The sequence below is a fragment of the Acomys russatus genome, chromosome 9 (assembly GCF_903995435.1).
Source record: "Acomys russatus chromosome 9, mAcoRus1.1, whole genome shotgun sequence".
NCBI lineage: Eukaryota > Metazoa > Chordata > Mammalia > Rodentia > Muridae > Acomys > Acomys russatus.
This window is the reverse complement of record NC_067145.1, coordinates 29,001,762-29,021,068: the sequence shown is the minus strand read 5'-3', so window position 1 is coordinate 29,021,068 and position 19,307 is coordinate 29,001,762. Positions and strand designations below refer to the sequence as shown.

The 19,307-nt window shown below is 48.3% G+C and overlaps 1 protein-coding gene across 1 annotated transcript in view; it reads left to right on the top strand.

Moving 5' to 3' along the window:
* Positions 1–16,084, top strand: part of Ube2ql1 (ubiquitin conjugating enzyme E2 Q family like 1) — a 36,869-nt gene extending 20,785 nt beyond the window's left edge. The window contains exon 2 of the mRNA XM_051151059.1: positions 15,821–16,084. Within this exon, the coding sequence (XP_051007016.1) occupies positions 15,821–15,952 (132 nt within the window). The 3' untranslated portion in view covers positions 15,953–16,084. The remainder of the gene's footprint in view (positions 1–15,820) is intronic.
* Positions 16,085–19,307: the final 3,223 nt, after the last annotated feature.

Here is a 19,307-nt window from a genome sequence, read left to right as displayed (position 1 = left end):
TTTCTTACACTATTGAGACTTGGTGTCTGTGCGTTAAGTTTCCTGGTGGCATGGCTTTTGTTAGCAGTTTCTTAGAATTTCTTCATTTCCCCTGCCTGCGTTTTCTCCAACCATCTCCTCTAATGTTTTAAGGGAAAACAAACTGTAGTTGGAAGTAGCTGCATCCTCCATCTTTCTTTGGAGGTGGATGAGCCTTCCCTCTCAGAGCTCTCATTAAATGCACTCCGTCTGCACCGATGGCCTTCAGCCTCCCACCACTTGGAGTGGCCTGTACCACGTGGGCTAAGATCAGCTTCACTTTCCTGCGCATACAGCGAATGGCTTTCTTGTCCAAGTTTTTGTGGCTCACGAAAACATTTCAGTTATTGCCAAGAATTTTACTCCTAACAGAAAACTCCGGTCCCCGCACGTAAACAGAGCCAAGTGTGAGGCAGGCCTGGCTCCTGAGTCAAATTCCCACCTCAACCTGAAGCTCATGGACATCAGGTGCACACAGCATGTGGGCTGAGAGATCTCCACAGCCTCTCACCAGCTGTACCCACAAGGCACTCATCCTTTGGCGTCCGTCCCACTTGAGGCACACACACACAAGCAGCCAGTTGTAGAGGAGACAGAACTATAGGAATCACACAGCTGTTTGGGGGTGGGGGGAGTGGGCACCAATCTTCCCTATCGTATCACATTCCTCAAAAATAGCCTGGCCCTTACTACGCCTGCGTACTCTACTCTGCTGTCTACAAATAGCAAAGTAAGTGTAATAGAGTGTCTCAGTGACATGGAAACCCTCAATGACCCAAGCAGCAAGTGAAACGCAGCCAGAGAGAAACTGACTGGGTCACTTCAAATGCGAAGAGTGAATAGATTCGGGTGGCATTAGCCTTCAAATCACAAAGCAAGCCTAAGACAGTACCACAGAAACAGACCTGAGGGCAATTAATTTCTTTTACCGGTGTACAACACCCGCCTGATGTCCCATCGTGAGGAAAAGGGCAGTTTGGGTGGCTCACTCCTTAACTCCTTCTAACGTCTCCTAATGCTTGCCACATGGTAGCTCCTCCTCGACGTCACCAGCAAACAGCCACAGTATATTTCCCACTTTGAACCAAGTCGGTAGATTTTTCCACTGTGGCACTCCCGTGTTCTGACATTGCTTGCCTTGACAAGAATATTCACAAGGGAAGCTGTGATCAGAACTTGAGTTTGGTTGAAGGTCAGGCTGTGGGCTTGAAATGGCATGCGTGTGACACCTAATAGTACCTGAGGTCAGATAGCAATAGCTTCTGGGTTTGTGTCGACTCCCTGGGCAGCACAAACCCTGGGCTCTCAGGATGTTGGTAGTGACAACATGTCTGGTATGGTGAGAGCTGGCTGTTCTGTAGCTCAGTGAGGCTGGCATGCCCTGGCCCATGAGAGAGATGGTGAAGGATTCCAGGAGTCCAGCAGGGGCTGATATTTCTGGTGAATGCTCAAGCATTCAAGGGTATAGCCCTAATTCTAGAACTAAACAAGGGTTTAGGGTGCTGGCCGCCCTTCTATCACAGAGAATGTATCTGCCCCCACCCCCACCCCATTTCTAAGTCATTCATTTGTACAAGTACAACTGCACGTAAAATTAGCCCAGCTACCATACGGGACACATTGAGAAATGTGATGTGTGCACCATCCTTCTAACTGTGGGCTACACTTCCAGTAATGGGGGTCGGGGGGATGGTTGAACAACAGCCATCATGCACTGCTCTACCCTGAGCACCGCTGGATGCTTGTGCAGGCCTTGCAGTGCAGAACTCAATACATGAGCCGTGAGTGCAGGGTCAGGGTCAGGGTCAGGGTCAGGGCGTTTGCTGCAACACGGAGTGAAAAGTTGAGTGTGACCATGAACTCTTAACTCAGCATTGCACAGTCTACAGCTGGATTGTGACCTCGGGCCCCATAAGCCCTGCCTCAGTTTCCTCCTTACCAGAAGAAAGGATGGAATTCTCACCTGGATGAGGGCTGGAGAGTTTATACACGTCCCCAGAGCAGGAACTGGCACAAGCTTCACCGATGCCAGAGTACATATTGGGCATCGTTCAAAGGTTTTCAGGCATGAAATTCTTTCCTCTTCCTATGTAATTCTTACTCAGAAAGCAAAGCTGTATTGCCACATACTTATACAGATTAAGCAACTATCAGAATCTACCCCCAGAAATGACTTGGAAATACTAACAGCCATCCTAGTTACTTATAGAGAATGTCTTTTTTAATTTTATTAGGTCAGACAAAAATCAGCTCCTCAATTTTCTAAGCTTTTCAAAAGAGACTAGACACTGGAATTTAGAATCACCTTCCTCACTTGATTAAAGTCTTGTGTCTATTTTATGGTAATAGAACACTATGTTTTAGACTGAAGTCCCCAACTTGTTTTCACAACACTCACTAAGAGGTCTCCATGCTGTACCTCGGCCCTGTTTCATTTGGCAGCGTAAAAAAAAAAAAAAGGTGTATTTTAGTTCTCATTCACTCTGGAGCCAGCCCCGGTTGTGCATATTACCTGTGATGATTTGCAAGCGTTCAGAAATATACAGCACAGCCCTCACGTCATATGGAACATTTCTTCTCCTCCAGATGGTTGCAGCACACTGTGTGGTTGGTGTTTTCTGTGTCCTTGGGGCTCTGCATTGCACAAGACATCATGCTATCAGACAGTGGGGAGTAAGAAGACAGTGGGGGGCGGGTAGAAGTGAAGGAACAACTGGAGGAGGCTGGAGTCGCGTGGGGAGAGAGCATCACACTCAGACCGTAATGTCCTGGTCATTGCTGGGTTAGGACTTGGTATCCCCAGCTTTGCAAGAAGTGCGTCCTCTGAAGGTGTGGGAGTGCAGGCAGAATAATCTAGAACTGCTGAGGTTCTAAGGAGGAGGTGCACAGGCCTCTGGGGAGTTAGCTTCTGCTGGTGGGGACTGCATTTCACAGCCAGGCCAGCCATGGAGCAGGCTTTTGGAAATGGAGTGATCCCATGAAGTGTATTGAGATGACTGTGTTAAGGGGGTGTCACACGCACTGCAGTGACTCAAACTAGCACTTTGGAGCCTCTGAAATCAGGGTGGTAAGCAATCTGCTGAGTCATCTGGGATGCCAGGATTCTGAGACTGTGGGCTCCCCCTCCTCCTCACAACCCTAGCAGGGAGGGGAGGAGACTTCCTTCTTGCTGAGTGGATGTTTGCTTCTGCACCTACAGCCTGCCACCTCATTAGTGCCTCATTAGCAGACACCTCACAAAACAGTCCAAAGGGTGTTCTGGGGCAAATGTATCCAGTGGTTACAGCTTCTTATAGGGAGTTTGGCCATTAAAAGTTTTTCCCGGGCCCTACAGGTCCAATTTTCCACAGACGGAGGCATCACATTTTAAGGCGATGTTCGGGGCCTGCCCACTGGGTCACAGAGTGACTGAATTCTTGCTGCCTCAGACAGATAGAGCACCGCTCTGCTTGCTCATTAGGGAAATGGGCTGTTGACCAGAATAGTCTAGGGATGTGGATCAAGGCCAAGGGCAGAGGCTGAGGACAAGTGTGCTCCTGAGGTCAGCCAGTTTTGGATAAAGGGCTGCAGGAAACAGAGGGACCTGTGAACACACAGCATGTTTGTGGCAAAGCTCTTTGTTCCTTATGGCATAGTGTTGCCTTTAATGCACCTGCTAATGACATTGTTTCCTCAGCAGGAAAACAGAGTTGGGCTTTTTAAGAGTCAGTAATAGGGGCTGGAGAGATGGCTCAGTGGTTAAGAGCACTGTCTCCTTTTCCAGAAGGTCCTGAGTTCAATTCCCAGCAGCCACATGGTGGCTCACAACCATCTATAATGAGATCTGGTGTCCTCTTCTGGCATACAGGTGTACACACAGACAAAGCGCTCATCTATATAACATAAATAAATCTTTTTTAAAAAAGAGTCACTAATAGTTAGACACCCCCTGCCATCAATAGTTAAACCTGTGGCACACCCCCAACTCCAAGAATTACAAATTGTCACCTCATGTCTATGCCTGTAGAACAGTGGCCAGATTGACGCTGAAGTTCTTGACAGTTTAGGCTCTTCTGGGACACCAAGGGACATCAAGAGGGATCCACCTCACATTCCCACAGCCGCATAGCCACCACATCCCTCAAGAGAGGCAATAATCTCAGCCCTTCCCCTCAGCACAAGTTCAGAGTTTACCTGATACTCTATGAAGCAAGCACACCTGGGGCACTGTGCTCTGTCCCTGGAGACTATGCCACAGAACCTGGTGGGCTTCTGTCCAGCAAGTGTGTGGATATGGGTAGAGGTCAAAATTCAGCTTCCTGTCTTCATGAATATATTTGATAAAATAGAGGAAGTAGGCATCCACATAGTCATGTTTCTGTGTTTTTATACCAAGAACTATTCTAAAGAGTAATATATAGTTTATGTAGTATGTGCCTAAATCATAACATTCTCTCACTTGAATTTTCCAGAAAACATATGTCAAGTCGCTTTTATTTGTTTAATGCCATAGATCTTTCCCCAACAGCAAATGCCAGTTGCTGTGATATACAGTGTGAACTTTATCATTACAACTCCTGTCGCCTAAGGAACAAACCACAGCCATGAAATGGCACAGCAAGTGCAAAGGCAGCCGGCCTGTGCCTCAAGGTTAGAAACCGTCTGTAGAGTGAGCTCCAGGGCTGATTCTCTGGCTGCCTGCGAAATCCTGCGCTCCTACTTTTAAAGCAGTTTTCCAGAACAAACAATTTCCCTCCAAATCGTGGCATTCTGCTAGCAGGGGCAGGCACCAGAGCGTGGCTGCCCTCTCTTCTGGCACTCTAATCCCCTGGCACTCTCTGATGTCACATTATCTAGTACCATCTTGGTCCCTCTCATTTGGGAAGAGTGTCTCTTCAAAGACATTGCCTGTTACGCGTACTAAGGGAACCAAATAATGGGATATGTCGGGGGGGGGGGGGGGGGGGAGAAATGTTCCAATGGCTTGATGGTGGAGAGTGGTCAGATCAATGCGGGTGACAGGGAAGAGTCTGTGATCATTGAAGGAGAATGGGACTTCAGAGGTGAGCTTTCTGTAGGGAAAGCGCAGAAGGCAGGAAGTGGGCAGGGTGAGTAACTTCTATCCCATCTTATCTCCCTGGACGCCATCTGCTCTGCTGCGTGCATCGCTCAGGAATGTGGCCTCTTTCACAATGTGGCTAGCCAATGGGTCCATCCATTTTTATGTCAGGCATTATGGGGCAGCCCCTAGTGAGACGAGGACTGCATGAGCAGATGGGGACAGCCATGGCACCATGGGCTTGCAGCAAGTGGGTGGCCACAGACTGGAGTGAGCAACAACAGGAGAACAGAAATGAGAATGGGGGAGTGCAAACCACTGCGGCACTGAGGGATGCGAGCTTGATTCTATTTTCTAAATGTGTCCCAAGGAGAGGGAAAATGGTGGGACCGAGGGGAAATCTACAGGTAGGGAAGAAAGTGGGCCAAGATCTGAACCAAGAGGTCAAATTGGCTGGGGAAATACCACTGTTCCTTAAAAGTCACTCGCAGAGTAAACATCAGACCAAGTCCTCTTCAACTAGAGGGCCAGTATTGCTGAGAGTATTCACACACACTCTCCTTGTCAGATGTTTAAGTAAATGCATAAATAACAGTGCAGCATAGTGTGCAGGTCTCCTAATGACAGTGAGGTGGGCATATAAGGATATTTCCAGAACTGTTCATTATAGAATCTAGAAGTATAAAAAAAGAAAACACCGGAATGTCCATGTCCCAGCTTGGCCCATGTAAAGTAGTATCTAAAAATAAAATAAAATAAAATGAACAAGGGCCGGGAATGTGGGTCAGTTGGTACAGTGCTTGCCTGTCACGCACGAAGCCCTGGGTCTGATCTCCAGAATGCATAAGCCAGGTGTGATGGCGCATACCTGTGGTCCCAGCACTTGGGAGGCGGAAGCGGGGAGATCAGTCAGGGTCATTCCTGACTTTGTATTGAGTTTGGGGCTAACCTGGGATACATAGAGCTCAATCAATCAATCCATGCCCAGGAATATAGCTCAGTTGTAGAGTGTGTGCCCAGCATGTCTGAAGCCCTAGGTTCACTTCCTAGCTCAGCACAAAAAGAAAGATTCGAAACAGTGCCGTTTACTCCTCATCTTGGAATAAAGACTGCCCTAGTACCACGTCAACTGTCAGCATACTGCCACCTAGAATCTCCTGATGTCTCAGCAGGGTACCAAACTGGCTTGAGGCTTGATTGTGAATTGATGCTTGGTGGGGGAGGGGCAGGGGTCCAGCCTATTGTGACATCATCATTCCCCAGCAAGCACTCCCTCATGATTCCTGCTTCAAGTTCCTGCTTGCATTCGTGCCCTAGTGATGGAGTGTGACAGAAGCGTGAGCCAAGTAAACTGTTTCCTTCTCTCAAGTTGCTTTTAGAGAGTGTTTGGTCACAGGGACCCAAAGGAAAGCTAGAGCAAGTGATGTAAACAGATCCAGTCTGGGGAAGATGGAAAAGGCCAGAAATGGCAATAGGGCAGAGTGGAGGCCTTGACAAACTTGAGGTAATTATGAGGAAGAGACTTGGAACTCCAGACTAAAAAAAAACGGGGTTGCCAATGGCAGGAGAGAGCTCCATGGGAAGGGAGCACCTTGGGTCACCAAGAAGCCATGGCAGGAAGTATGCAGGGAGTGAGAGCCACTTCCTTGCTTGTCTGTCCTATGGGTCACCATTCTTTCTGTGCTGCTGAGAGCTGGGCTGGCCTTGAGCTTCAGAGAACGTTTCACAGCCAGAGATTTTTTTTTTGTTAGAGCCTGGCGTGAGTGCCCTCCCTGAGCTTTGTAGCTTTAAGCACCTCACTGATCTTTCTGTGTCTCAGTTACTTCATGTGTGTAGAAGGATTGAGGGCCACTGAGCCCACCTGCTGTGGTGTCCTGGCATGTCTATCGTGAGGACTGTCTTAGCCTGACAACAGTGACTGGCGCATGAGAGGCTGTGTCTACCTTCCCTGAAGTCTTGCTGTCTCTCTGCCATGTTAAATTGCTCTAATAGACTCCACCCCAGAACGTGACTGCTCAGGCAGCAGTGTGCTAGTGATTCTCAAAACAGCAATTTTAAAATGATCATCTGATACCACACACATTTTTAGCAAAAATGTTGCTTTTTCTGTGCTCGATTCCTTCAACAAAATACCATCTGTTTCAATGCAGACTCAACAATTGCTAGAACTTTCTTTAAGCTGGGGAGGGAAGCGATGTTCTGTGTTTGTGAGAATCTGTGAAGTGTGCCTTTGGCATTGCCAGTGGCTGGGGAATATCTACGGCAACGTTAAGCAAAGTGCCTTCACTTTAAAAGATAACTCGATTAACACCATCAGAATGTGTGCAAAACCAATGGTGGTTTCACAAAATCAAGAGTATACCGGAGTCCATAAATTGTGTTAAGAACTGGGAAAATATTTGAGACTGGGTTAGAAGATCTGTGATCACATAAGATTTCTCTTCAAGGGTCTAGTAAGGAAACATTTCCTGTTGAGTGGAGGGGCTTTGCATCAGGATATTGTTCCCTTGTGGCTGGAGAGATGGCTCAGCAGTTAAGAGCACTGGCTGTTCTTCCAGAGGACACCGGTTCAATTTCCAGGGCCCACGTGGCAGCTCATAAAATGTCTGTAGCTCCGGTTCCGGAGGATCATGTCTGTGTGGTGCCCTCACACAAACGGGAATACAGGCAAGACACCAATGCACATATAGACAAAAAAAAATACTCTTTTACCTTGCACCAAAGAGAGGCAGATTCTTTCAAAGATGGTCCATGATCCTCCCAGCAGGGGGATTTTTAATCTGCCTATTGCATCCATCCATCCATCCATCCATCCATCCATTCATTCATTTCCTGTACTCATTCATCTGGCTTGCCTTCACTTGGCTTGCCAACTTGCATCTTACCTTCCCAGTGTCTCTAGCAGTCACAGGACACTCTTCAAATGACAGTTACTTTAACAGCCCTTGAGAACTCTAGGCTGCCCCCTTACGGGTCGTGTATAACCTGCACTTTCTGTTAAAGAAACATTTTCCCCAAACGCAACAACTATTAAAACAATGAAAGCAAGAGAGTTCTCAAGTTTTGAAGCTTTGTAGCTCAAGAAGTCATCTGCAATGGTTAAACTTTTCTTGTCTCTGTGGTCAGATACCTCACACAAGAAGCCACTACAGGAAATGAGGATTTGTTCCAGCACCTGGATTGTAGTCCACCATGGCAAGAAAGATGTGGGGGAGTGGCTCCTTGGAAGAAGCAGAGACAGACCTTGGTGCAGAATGAGGGCCAAGTTGTTTCCTTCAGGGCTTGACCCCAGCAAGCTACTTCCAACTAAACCTGCTTCCCACTCCACCAAGTGGGGACAGGTGCTCAAATGCATGGACTATAGGAGACAATTCATATCCAAACCACCCTTCACACATCCAAGGCGCCTTAGAGGCTGGCCCAGTGGGTGATTTGGGGCCATCTGACCTGTGCGTCCTCACTTGCTCTTCCCATGGACCACAGCAGATGCTCATTAGATTGATACAGATGTTCAACCCGGCAGGGGTTGTTGTCACACATGGCATAGAGAGGATACTGGGACTGGGGGAGAGTGGTGGCTTCTTCCACTACAGAGGGAAGGAAGACTCGTTCCCTCCCTCACATCTGACCTGTGTACCCTCTTCACAGTAATTGTTTGTATTTTTTTGTTGAGAGCGCCAACACAGTCAGCCATCTCTCCCCCTTCAGCCTGAAGTTCTGATGTACCTCCCAAACCCAGCCAGCACCGACTTAGCCACCTAGACCTGGAAATCTGTTTTCTCCTTTAGCTGCCCTGGTCTCCTGTCCTCGCTGATTCTTCCCCCAACCCCCTGCTCACATGTGCCTCGTTGGACTAACACAGTGTTGCCTCTGCCAGGGCTTCACCCTTCTCTGCCCTGTGACAGTAGCTGATCTGGCTAAAACCCCAAACCCACTGAACCACTCCCCCAGGGCTGTCTAAACTTGTGCCCTTCCTGGCCTGATGCTGTACACCCACTGGGATCAGATGCTGCTTGGCTTGGAGAGCAGTCAATCTCTTCCTCTGAAAACATGTAAGTGATTATTCTTACCCAGAATGCTTGGGACACAAACTGTCTGGAGCATCCTGCCAGAGGAGGTTAAGTGAATCTGTTATGGGCTGTCTATGTCATGAAAGGAATCCTGAGCCACATTGGGCAGGAACCGTTTGACAAAGTCCCATCTGAGAAGACAGGAACCTAAATCCCAGGTGCTAGTACCCACGACTGAGCGGGCGGGCCGAGTGGTATCAGTGGTCACTGGAACACCCCGGATCCCTGAAAGTGGCTCACCATGCTCAGTAAATCTTCCTGCAGCCTTTCCAAGAAGTGCTTCTCCTCCCTGAGGCACCTTGGGCCTCTGCAGGGCCTGACCATGATAGTCTTTCCAGGGTCTTGCCAAGGGCTCACAGGATATCGGGCCTCCGTCTCCGTAGCCTCAGCTCTTCTGTAACCTTTGGCAAGTCTCAGAATAGAGTGTCTGGTTCCACACAAGTTCTGAGGATCGTGTAAAGTCATTGTGGCGGCCTGTGTGAAAACAGGCGAACAGCAGCTGATCGCCAGTAACTATGGATCTGTGACCATCCCCTACAGCGTGAGGAAAATTAGCACCCTGGGCTTTTCACTTCAGACAACCCTTGCCTGGCGTTCCAAAGCAGATCATCTGCTCCAAGGGCGTCCTCCTTGTCCTCTTTCCTCCTGGCCCCCCAATGTTGATTGCAAGTAGAAAGAGTGACTAGGCCTAGCCACAGAACTGCCTGGCCTCCAGACTGCTCCATGGGGCTGCGGGTTCCCTCTGTTCAGGGAGAAGCTGCCCTCAAGGTCACTGCTGGGCTCTAGTCAGTAGTTACATTCCTGTAGGGAACTTACCTCTGTCCTCACAGTTTGAATGCCACCACTGTGGTATTACACTTGCACACACACTGAGGCTCACATATGACAAGCTGTGTGTGTGCGTGCATTTACTCAAATGTAGATATATACTCATATGAATGACATACATGCACTTACACACACATGTATGCATACTCAGGTCATGCTGAAGGCTGTGTGTGCTTCAAGTCCTTCCATCTGATGCCTCACCTTACCCCACCCAGTAAGGTCTCCTTCCTATGGATTTAGTGTCCTTTGCTGTGACTTGGTTTCTTTGAAGACACCTTTTCTGTGTTGTGTCTTGCCTGCCCCTTTTTGGAAACTTACAAATGCATTTTCCAACCTCAAGAGAAAGTCTACCCCAGGTGGGCCTCTTTTCAAGTTTCCAGGCACCCGGTGGTGTCTACTTTCTTGAAGCCAGGAGCCTGTGAGCTTTATGTGTCTCCCCAGGGAGCAGTGTGACAGAAAAGAAGGCTGGGCAAGTGCTACCTGGGTTTGGAACCTGTGCTGCAGTACAAGGTTTGTAGCTCCTTTAAACTAACAATCGTGCTTGCAAAGGTTCTGAAAGTAAATCTCAACCCTGGAATTGGGGCTCTGAAAAATGTTCCGGAGCCCAGAAACTCCACAGGAGGACTCTGGAGACAATAATGTAGACTCACACCTCACAGGCAAAGGGGACACAAACACCAAAAAGGGTTCTTTATAAGAAAAAAACCTGTGGAAGTAAGCAATACAGAACTGACATGTTAATGCCAAACAGTTACAATGGACAAGGGGCTGAGAAACGTGATAATGTGGTGCTCCCAGGCTGCTTGAAGGCAGTTTTATAACAAACAAACAAAGAAAACAACAAACCTAAATAATAATATTCACTTTAAATGGTAGAATTTGTGTGACTTTTTAAGCGGAGACAAACCAACGAGGACCTCACGATAACTTGGCAGTAAGACCCCGTTTGCTGCTTTGCATACTCAGTCCTTTTGGAAGCCAGGCATTTTCTAATACAGCCACAATGCCTATTTTACAGACAATGAAAGTGAGAACATGTAAGTTACCCAACATCATATATGGAGGGAGTACTGCAATCGGTTGGGTTCTGCAGCTCCTCCCCCACTCCGTGCATGCGTGCATGCATAAGCATGCACACATGTGTGCACCAAAAAAAAAAAAAAATTTACGTCTAAGCCCATAGAGTATCTGGCCATGGCTCCCAGAATACAGCAGTCTACTTTGAGCCTTTACTTGGTGCTACATTTCAAAGCTAACGCCAGCACCGTCCAGATCATTGGGGGACACAAGCACATTCACACCTCTTCTCCAAGTTCCTGCCTTCTCCGCCCCTTTCCTAAGGTAGGCTGGATGGTGTTCAGGACCTGATGCAGCCCAGCAGCCAGCACTGTTTCCACTCCAGGGACACAGCCACATGCCATCTGCTGAGTAGTAGGGATGGGTCCAGGCCCCTCTGCTTGACCCTACGGCATGCATCAGTTGGGAGTGACTGTCCTCTGGACAAGTACACTGTCACAACGAGGACCCTGGTATGCTTAACCTACTCTGTACAGAGTAACCTACAGCAGACTTGCCTCACTCAACCATCACCAACGCCAACAAGGCCACAGTACACTTATGCCCACATCATGTCTACATGATGGCTCCAAAGCTCCCAAAGACAGCATCACTTTTTCTTTTTTTCTTTTTTTAACCCAGTGCCAAACACACTAAACAAATGAGGCCACAGGGCAAATGATAGTGACGTGACAGGGGAAAGTCACTGTGCTGGTGGGGACACCAGGGGCCATGCAAAGTCAGAGAGGACCAGTCTTTGGATTCACCTATTAGCCTATTGGCTACATGGAGATGTCTCTATGTTTAGTCATGTGGCTGCCCTGCCCCCAAAGCCAGATCTCTCAGTAGGTAAAGCATTTGCTACGTGACCCTAAGGCACTGAACTGGACTCCCAGAACCCTGGTAGAAAAACGCGGTGGTGGATGCTTACAACCCCACTACTGGGGAGGCAAAGAGAGGAGGGTGCCTGGGGCTCACCAGCCAGGCAGCTTAGCCTAACCAGTGAGTTCCAGATAAAGTGAGAGGTCATGTGTCAAAACATGAGGTAGATCATGCCTGAGGAGTGATACCTGAGTTTGACCTCTGGCCTCCACACAGGCACATGTATGTATGTGTATTCACACTCACACAAGCATACACACCACATCTGTATTTTTACACGCACACACCACATCTATAATTTTACACACACACACACACACCACATCTGTATTTTTACACGCACCACATCTGTATTTCTACACACACACACCACATCTGTATTTTTACACACACATACCACATCTGTATTTTTACACACACCACATCTGTATTTTTACACACACATACAACATCTGTATTTTTACACACACACACCACATCTGCATTTTTATATACACACACACCACATCTGTATTTTTACACACACACACACCACACCTGTATTTTTACACATACACACATCTGTATTTTTACACACACACACACCACATCTGTGTTTTTACACACACATACCACATCTGTATTTTTACACACATACACATATACACCACATCTGTAATTTTTAAAGCCTGTGGCAAAACCAGACCAAACAGTAACACACATACACACACACACACACACACACACACACGGTTTGGTTTCGCAGGTACCGGCCCAGCTCCTGTATTCTTGTTAACACTCTTTGTCAGTGCTGGTCTGAGCCCTTAAAGGTTGGGGAGGCAAATACTATGTTCCCATGGTACCACGTCAACAGCCTGTAGCTCCGGAGAGAGAGAGAGCATCAACTTTGTCACAGACACCAAGCTCTGGTAGTGAAGCCGAAAGAGTGTCACACCCAGGTCTTTCCTCATGAAATACAAGCAAAGACAGTTGAGAAGAAGTGAGAAGTATTTAAAGGAAATATCAGAGGCTGGATAGACACTGGTTATTATATGGAGACAGACAGGGAAGACAGGGGCTCCGAGAATAATACAGTAGTCAGCCCTCCGCTGTATCACTTTCACCACCCTCACTCAGCCTTTCCACCTCAGTTTCTTGTCTCGGTGAGTCTGTAACATGTGCTTAGTTAGTTTTCTTGTTGCTGCTACAAAAGTTCTGGCAAAAGTAATTTAAGGAAAGGTGGGTTTGTTTGAGCTCACAGACCCAGGTACTATGGTCTATGACCACTGGGAAGTGGTGCCTGCGGGAGCGGGAGGAACAGAATTACAGCCTGTCCTCTGTCAGGGAGCAGAGACGAATTCTGGGTGCTCTAACTCAGCCTGGGACCCCAGTTCATGGAATGTTGCCAGCCCGATTTAGTCTGAGTCTTAGCACTCAGCTAATGAAATCTGGAAGTTTCCACGCATGCTCAGCAGTGGCCACGGGACAAGTGGGAGTGGGGTCCCCTCTCCCTGTCTCGCGGCGTTGCCAGACGCACCAGGGAAAACAACTCAGCCCCTTGGCAGAACTGGAAAAGGAAGTGCGGGTTCCAGAAGTCTAATGGTGGTCTGTGTAATACTGAAGTGGCCAACCCAGAGAGGGCAGGCAGTGTGTGCTCACTGCAAGGATCCCTGCCTGTGAATTGCTGAGAGCTAAGAGCCTCTCGCTGCCTAGCTTAGTGCGGAGAAGGCGCTGAGCTACTGGCTCCTGGCAGCCTCTCCCCTGCTATCAAATGGACTTCGCACTGGACTCTATGTTCATGATCCTGCCCCCCCCCCGGGGGGGGGAACAACAACGGGCCACTTGTTCCTCGGGGGTTTGTTGGTTGTATCTTGTAACACTTGGGACTTTCACAAAGAATAGACCCAAGTTTGTTCATGACAAAAGCCACAGAACATTCCAAACTTACTGCAAGCCTGTTTGTCTGGGTTCTTTAATTCAGAATCCTCAGTCAGACTATCAGTCATGAGTATCGTGCAAAGGAATCAAAGAGATGGTTAAAATAGTCGCATCGGCCAAAGCTACCTGCTCCCACTGGATGTATAAACTCAACTTCCGCTACGTCCGATGCCAAAGCTTTGGACTATGACCTCGACCAGGGCTGTGTGGTTTTAAATCTTGATGGCCCCTTGCCTTCGAGTATAATCACCCTTCATAAAAGTATGAAACCATATAAATAAGTATGGGGCTCACCCTGGCAAGGCTTGGGGGCATTACCACAGCCGTCAGGCAGCTGCTTCCTCCCCTCAAATGCTCTTTCTCCCTTTGCTCTGACTAGAAAGAAGCCTTTATAAAGGGTGTCAAGTATCCTGGATAGTAAAGAGCCAAGCAAGCCAGAGGGCCATGAGAAGTGCAGAGCCTCCCTGGGTTTCTGCCTTGTGACTGAGAAGACTCCCATTGGACAGGAAGTGCAAGCTCTGAATCCGTTGGCCGTAGACTCAGAACCCAGTCCAGCGCTTCCCACATGGCTTATCAGAGAAAGCTGGGGGTGCTGCGACCTGGCAGCCTCTGGTCCCATAGCCTGGGCATTGTATATGTGGAGCAGGGCTGTGGTGTGGCATAGAGGACTGACTCCAGTTCAAGGCCCAGCACAGGCATGCTGTGGTTATCAGTGTAGTCTCCTGGAAACTCAGAGAGCCTGGTCAGTTACCGCAAAACCACGGAAGCAGTGAGCAACTGGATGCAGGTGCCGGCTGACTGATGGAAGGCAGCCATGACTTTGGGGTTCTTTGGGCCCCATCTGTGCATGGTTGCTCAAAGAAAGAAGTGAACCCCAGGAATTCATGAGCTTGGTTAGGCGTGAGCAAGTATGTCCACAAGGCCAAGGGGATGAGTCAGGTGAGCTGTCCCTTAAGAAGCTGAAAGACAGGCTATCCAGTAAGGACCCAATGCCACCCCAAATTCCGGTAGCTCTTACATATATGTTCATATCTATTGTGACACCTCTTTTCTCATGGCCTAGCAGGCATGTCCACCTCTCAGCCTTCACCCTTCATGTGGCTGAGGATAACTATTGCATTTAGCCCAACATGAAAGCATAAACTTACTGAAAATGTTCTAAGGGTTGTTTGGGTTTTGGTTTGGTTTGGTTTGATTTTTTGTTTTTTTACATTCTTTTTGTCACTCAGTTGTGTGGTTTTCAAGAGTGAACTTTGTAGATGGGAACATCTTGTCACAGTATCAGTGGTGGGACACACCTCGCTTCTTCTCAGAGTTGTCTCAGCCACCTTAAGATGGCGCAGGTCCTCTTGTCCCCTGTAGGATCCAGGTTTCATCCTTCAGAACACACAGTCTATTTGAAGGCGTAGTCCTGACCACTGACCCCACCACCTGCCTCCCAAGGTATATAATGCGAGGAATGACAGGAATTCAGTAATTGCTCCCAAATAAATCCCACATTTGGGTTTTAAACTTTAGTTTTTAATTGTATTGTAAACACATACTACACACACACATACACACACACACACACACACACACACACATACACACACACACACTTCTCTCTATGACTAGCAAAGACAACCCGGAAATTACACTTGAAGCATCCCCATGACAAAGCTGTTTGTTTCTGTCTAGACTGATGCTCTTCTCCTAAAAGGACCCTTCAACTGTATCTCAGAAATGCAGGAACACTGCCTTCCAGCCTCACAAATGGAGCCAGTTCAGACAAAGCAAAGGCTGTCCTGCACCCCAAAAGGTTTCCAGCCCCTGGCTCCCCGATGGGCTCCCTACCAAAGCCATAACGCCCACATCTGTTCCAAGAGTGCCCACCCTTGCCTGTGGCCATCGCATCCTGGTTCAGACATCAGAAATGCCTTACCACCTTATGTGCCCTTTGGCAACCCTATCAGGAGACAGATGGTCTGCTTGAGCCTCTAACCTTGCGTCTCTCTCCATCTCAACACAGGGACGGATCTGCAGAAAAGCCGGCAAGTCAAAAAAGTCCTTCAGCCGCAAGGAAGCCGAAGCAACCTTTAAGAGTCTGGTGAAGACACATGAGAAGTACGGCTGGGTCACCCCGCCCGTGTCTGATGGCTGATGCCTGCACGAGCCCCAGACGCCTGAGCCGCCCGTCCACACTCCACCCTGCCATCTCCTCCCACCGCTGCGCATCTTCTACCCTTTTCTACTCCAGCCAGAACTGTGCCCTGAATGCAAAGGACACACCTAAGTTATTTATGAACTGACGTGTTTACGGAGAGAAAGAGCAAACTGCTCAGGATTGTGTTTCCATAATAAATGACCATCTCTAAGTCACTTTAGAGCAAATGTCCGAGAGATGATGGCGTTTCCCAGCCCCCCCCCCCACCTGTTGCATTGCCCTTAGCTTCTTTCCGTGACAGCAACTCTGAGCAGCCAGTGGGGATTCAGTGCCCTGCCCACTCCATGTCCACGTACAAGGCACTGTTCCCAAGCCAGGAGCACTGCACACCACTGGGCCCGCCGGCCCCTGTTCGCTGTTCTCTCTATCTGTCTCTCTTCCTGGCAGGTCAGCCTAACTTGGAGACGTCTCTTTCTTTCTGTGGCCTGTGGTCTGCTGTGATGACATTTAGACCCTCATTCATGCTATGACCTTTGGCTCATGAAAACCCCAATCCAACATTGCCAGGTTCTAGTGCTGACTGAAAACTACAACTGCCCACTTGATTAAAATGTGCTCCCATGCTTATCCTGTGCTGTGCTGTGCTGCTGTTCACAGATAAGTCAGTGCCATTTGGTGAGAGGCAGGGGGTGCTGCGGCCAACAGGGGGGGTTCAGGACATGAGGTGCCCCTCCCTGGGGCTCAGAGCAGCACACGGCCAGAGGGAACATTTTCTTCAGACATTAGGAAGTGCTCCACCAGTGCATCCGTATCCATCTCCTCTCAGCCACCAAAAGACAGTTTCCCATTTGCTGAGGTCACTGGACTCATTTTTGTCTTCCGTGCTAGCGACAGGAGACACCAGAACTGCCAAAGGACACCAAGTGACACAAGGAGGACTTGCATGACCCGGTCTGTTACTTCACCCACTAGTCACTTGTGTGTCCCTGAGGTTGAAGCAAGAGCACCCTCGCTGTGGTGTGAATTTCCTGTTATTTAATCTCTCCACACTTTCATTTTGCTTTTTTGTTAGAACTTTCTAAGAAACCTCCATGAGATGAGGAGATGATGTTTATGATAACATGCAGAAAGAAGTCAAATGTTCATTCCAAGTGGAAAATCTTATTGGACACATTTTAAATAAAACCATGCATACCTGACACCCAGCCTTGTGAATCAGTCATGGTGGTCTAGCCTTCCACTGGATCTCTCTCTCTCTCTCTCTCTCTCTCTCTCTCTCTCTCTCTCTCTCTCTCTCTCTCTCTCTCTTTCTCCACCTCTCTCTATTTCTTCTGCCTGCCTACCTTTATTTCTTTCCTTTCTAATGAATATAGATGTTCTGCATGCGTGTGTGTCTGTGTAGTACATGCATGCCTGGTGCCTTCAGAAACCAATAGAGGACATCGAATCCCCTGAAACCAGACTCACAGAAGGTTATCAGCCACCGTGTGGGTGCTGAGAATGGAACCCAGGTCCCCTGGAAAAGAATGCAGTGCTGTTGACCACAGAACCAACTCTCCAGCCCCAGTGGAAGTGAATTCATCTGCATTTAAAGTGTTACTGTTCCAGACACTGACAGTCACCAAAGCACGCATGCCAGAAGCATCATTTTACAGGCAGGAGACAGATCTTGGGAGTCCATACTCTTGCAAACACCTGGTTCCTAAAATGGTTCCGGGAGGCACGGCTGCGTGGGTTGGGCCATGCTCAAATAGCGTCACTTTGGTTTTCCAACTTTGAAGGAGGAGAGTCAGCATCTTGACCGGTTCCCTGCAAGTCCTTGGGCAGCTAGGGCTTCTCATTGTTCAAAGATTAAACAACTCATCTCAAAGGACAGGGATTGGCTCTTCCTAGTGTGTCTGGAGGCCAACCAGATATATCCAGTACTGTTGCTTGGCTTCTTACCTCTTCTTCTTTTGAGACAGGATCTCATGTGTTCTTAGCTGGCTTCAGTCCCATCACATACAGTGAGGAGATTAGCCCTGAACTCCTCATCTTCCTTGCTTCCGCTGCTGAGTGCTAAAAGTGTAGACGTGCATCACTTTGCCCAGTGTATTCTGAACTGAGACTTGGCCAGCACTCTACCAGCTCAGCTACATGCCCAGCCTTCTTACCACTTTCTTGCCCTCCCTGCCCCCCCCCCCAGACACACAAAACAGCTGCTGGGCTAAAACGACAAGACACTGAAAGGGATTTGTTTGCTCAAGTTTCCCCCGAGGCAGTCGTGGTCTCTAGAATTCAGATGGCAGTAAGCATACGGAATTCTCCATCCTGAATACTGACTGGCCTTTGTACCTGTGGCTGTCGGCTATCAGGGCGGCCCTGCGGCTGGGGACCTTAAGGACTCCAGACACAAATGGTTCCTCAGGTATCTAGGGAGGCAATCTCCTGTTCCGACCAACGCTTTCAGGAGAAAAGATGTCCATTGGCTGAATGAGGAGCTTTGTCTGATTAGCCCATGGTGGGCTACACCAGAGTACGCCCAGAAGACATGGTGTCACCACACTGGCCCCTGTGATTGCCAGCCACCAAGTGGGAAGGTGTTACACTCTATTTTACTCTGTTTTATTTTGTTCTGTTTGTTTGTTTGTTTGTTTGTTTGTTTTCAAGACAGGGTTTCTCTGTGTATCTTTGGCTGTTCTGGACATGTTTTGTAGACCAGGCTGACCTCAAACTCACAGTTATCCTCCTGCCTCTACCTCCCCAAGTGCTGGGGTTACAGGCATATGCCACCATGCCCAGCTATTTCATTCTCTCTAGCACCTAGAGTTTATTTTGTATGGCATTTGTCTTGTTTTATATACATTTATGGAGTAAACCAATTATTTGTTTTAAGAAGTGTGATTTTTCAGCTAGGGAGATGGTTTACCCGTCTGCCTGCCATGCAAGCGGGAAGACCTCATCCAGATCCTCAGAGCCTATGTAAAAAGCCGTGCACAGTAGTGTGCACCTATAGCTACACCCTAGGAGGGAGTGGGGGTGAAACATGCAGATCCACAAAGCTGATTGGCCAGCATCATTGAGCCGTAGGTCTACTGAGAGACCCTGTCACAAAATAATAAGGTGTACATCAATCAAGGACAGACACCAAACACCAGCCTCTGGACTCCACACACGTGTGTAATGTTGCACACACAGCAAAAGGAGCTTTTCATTAAAAACTGAAAAGACTAAAATGGATAAATTTTCAAAATTTAAAACCAGTAGGAGATCATTTAAAGCAAAAATATGGCTATGAGCCAGGCGTGGTGGTACATGCCTTTAATTCCAGCACTTGGGAGGCAGAGGCAGGTGGATCGTTGTGAGTTCAAGT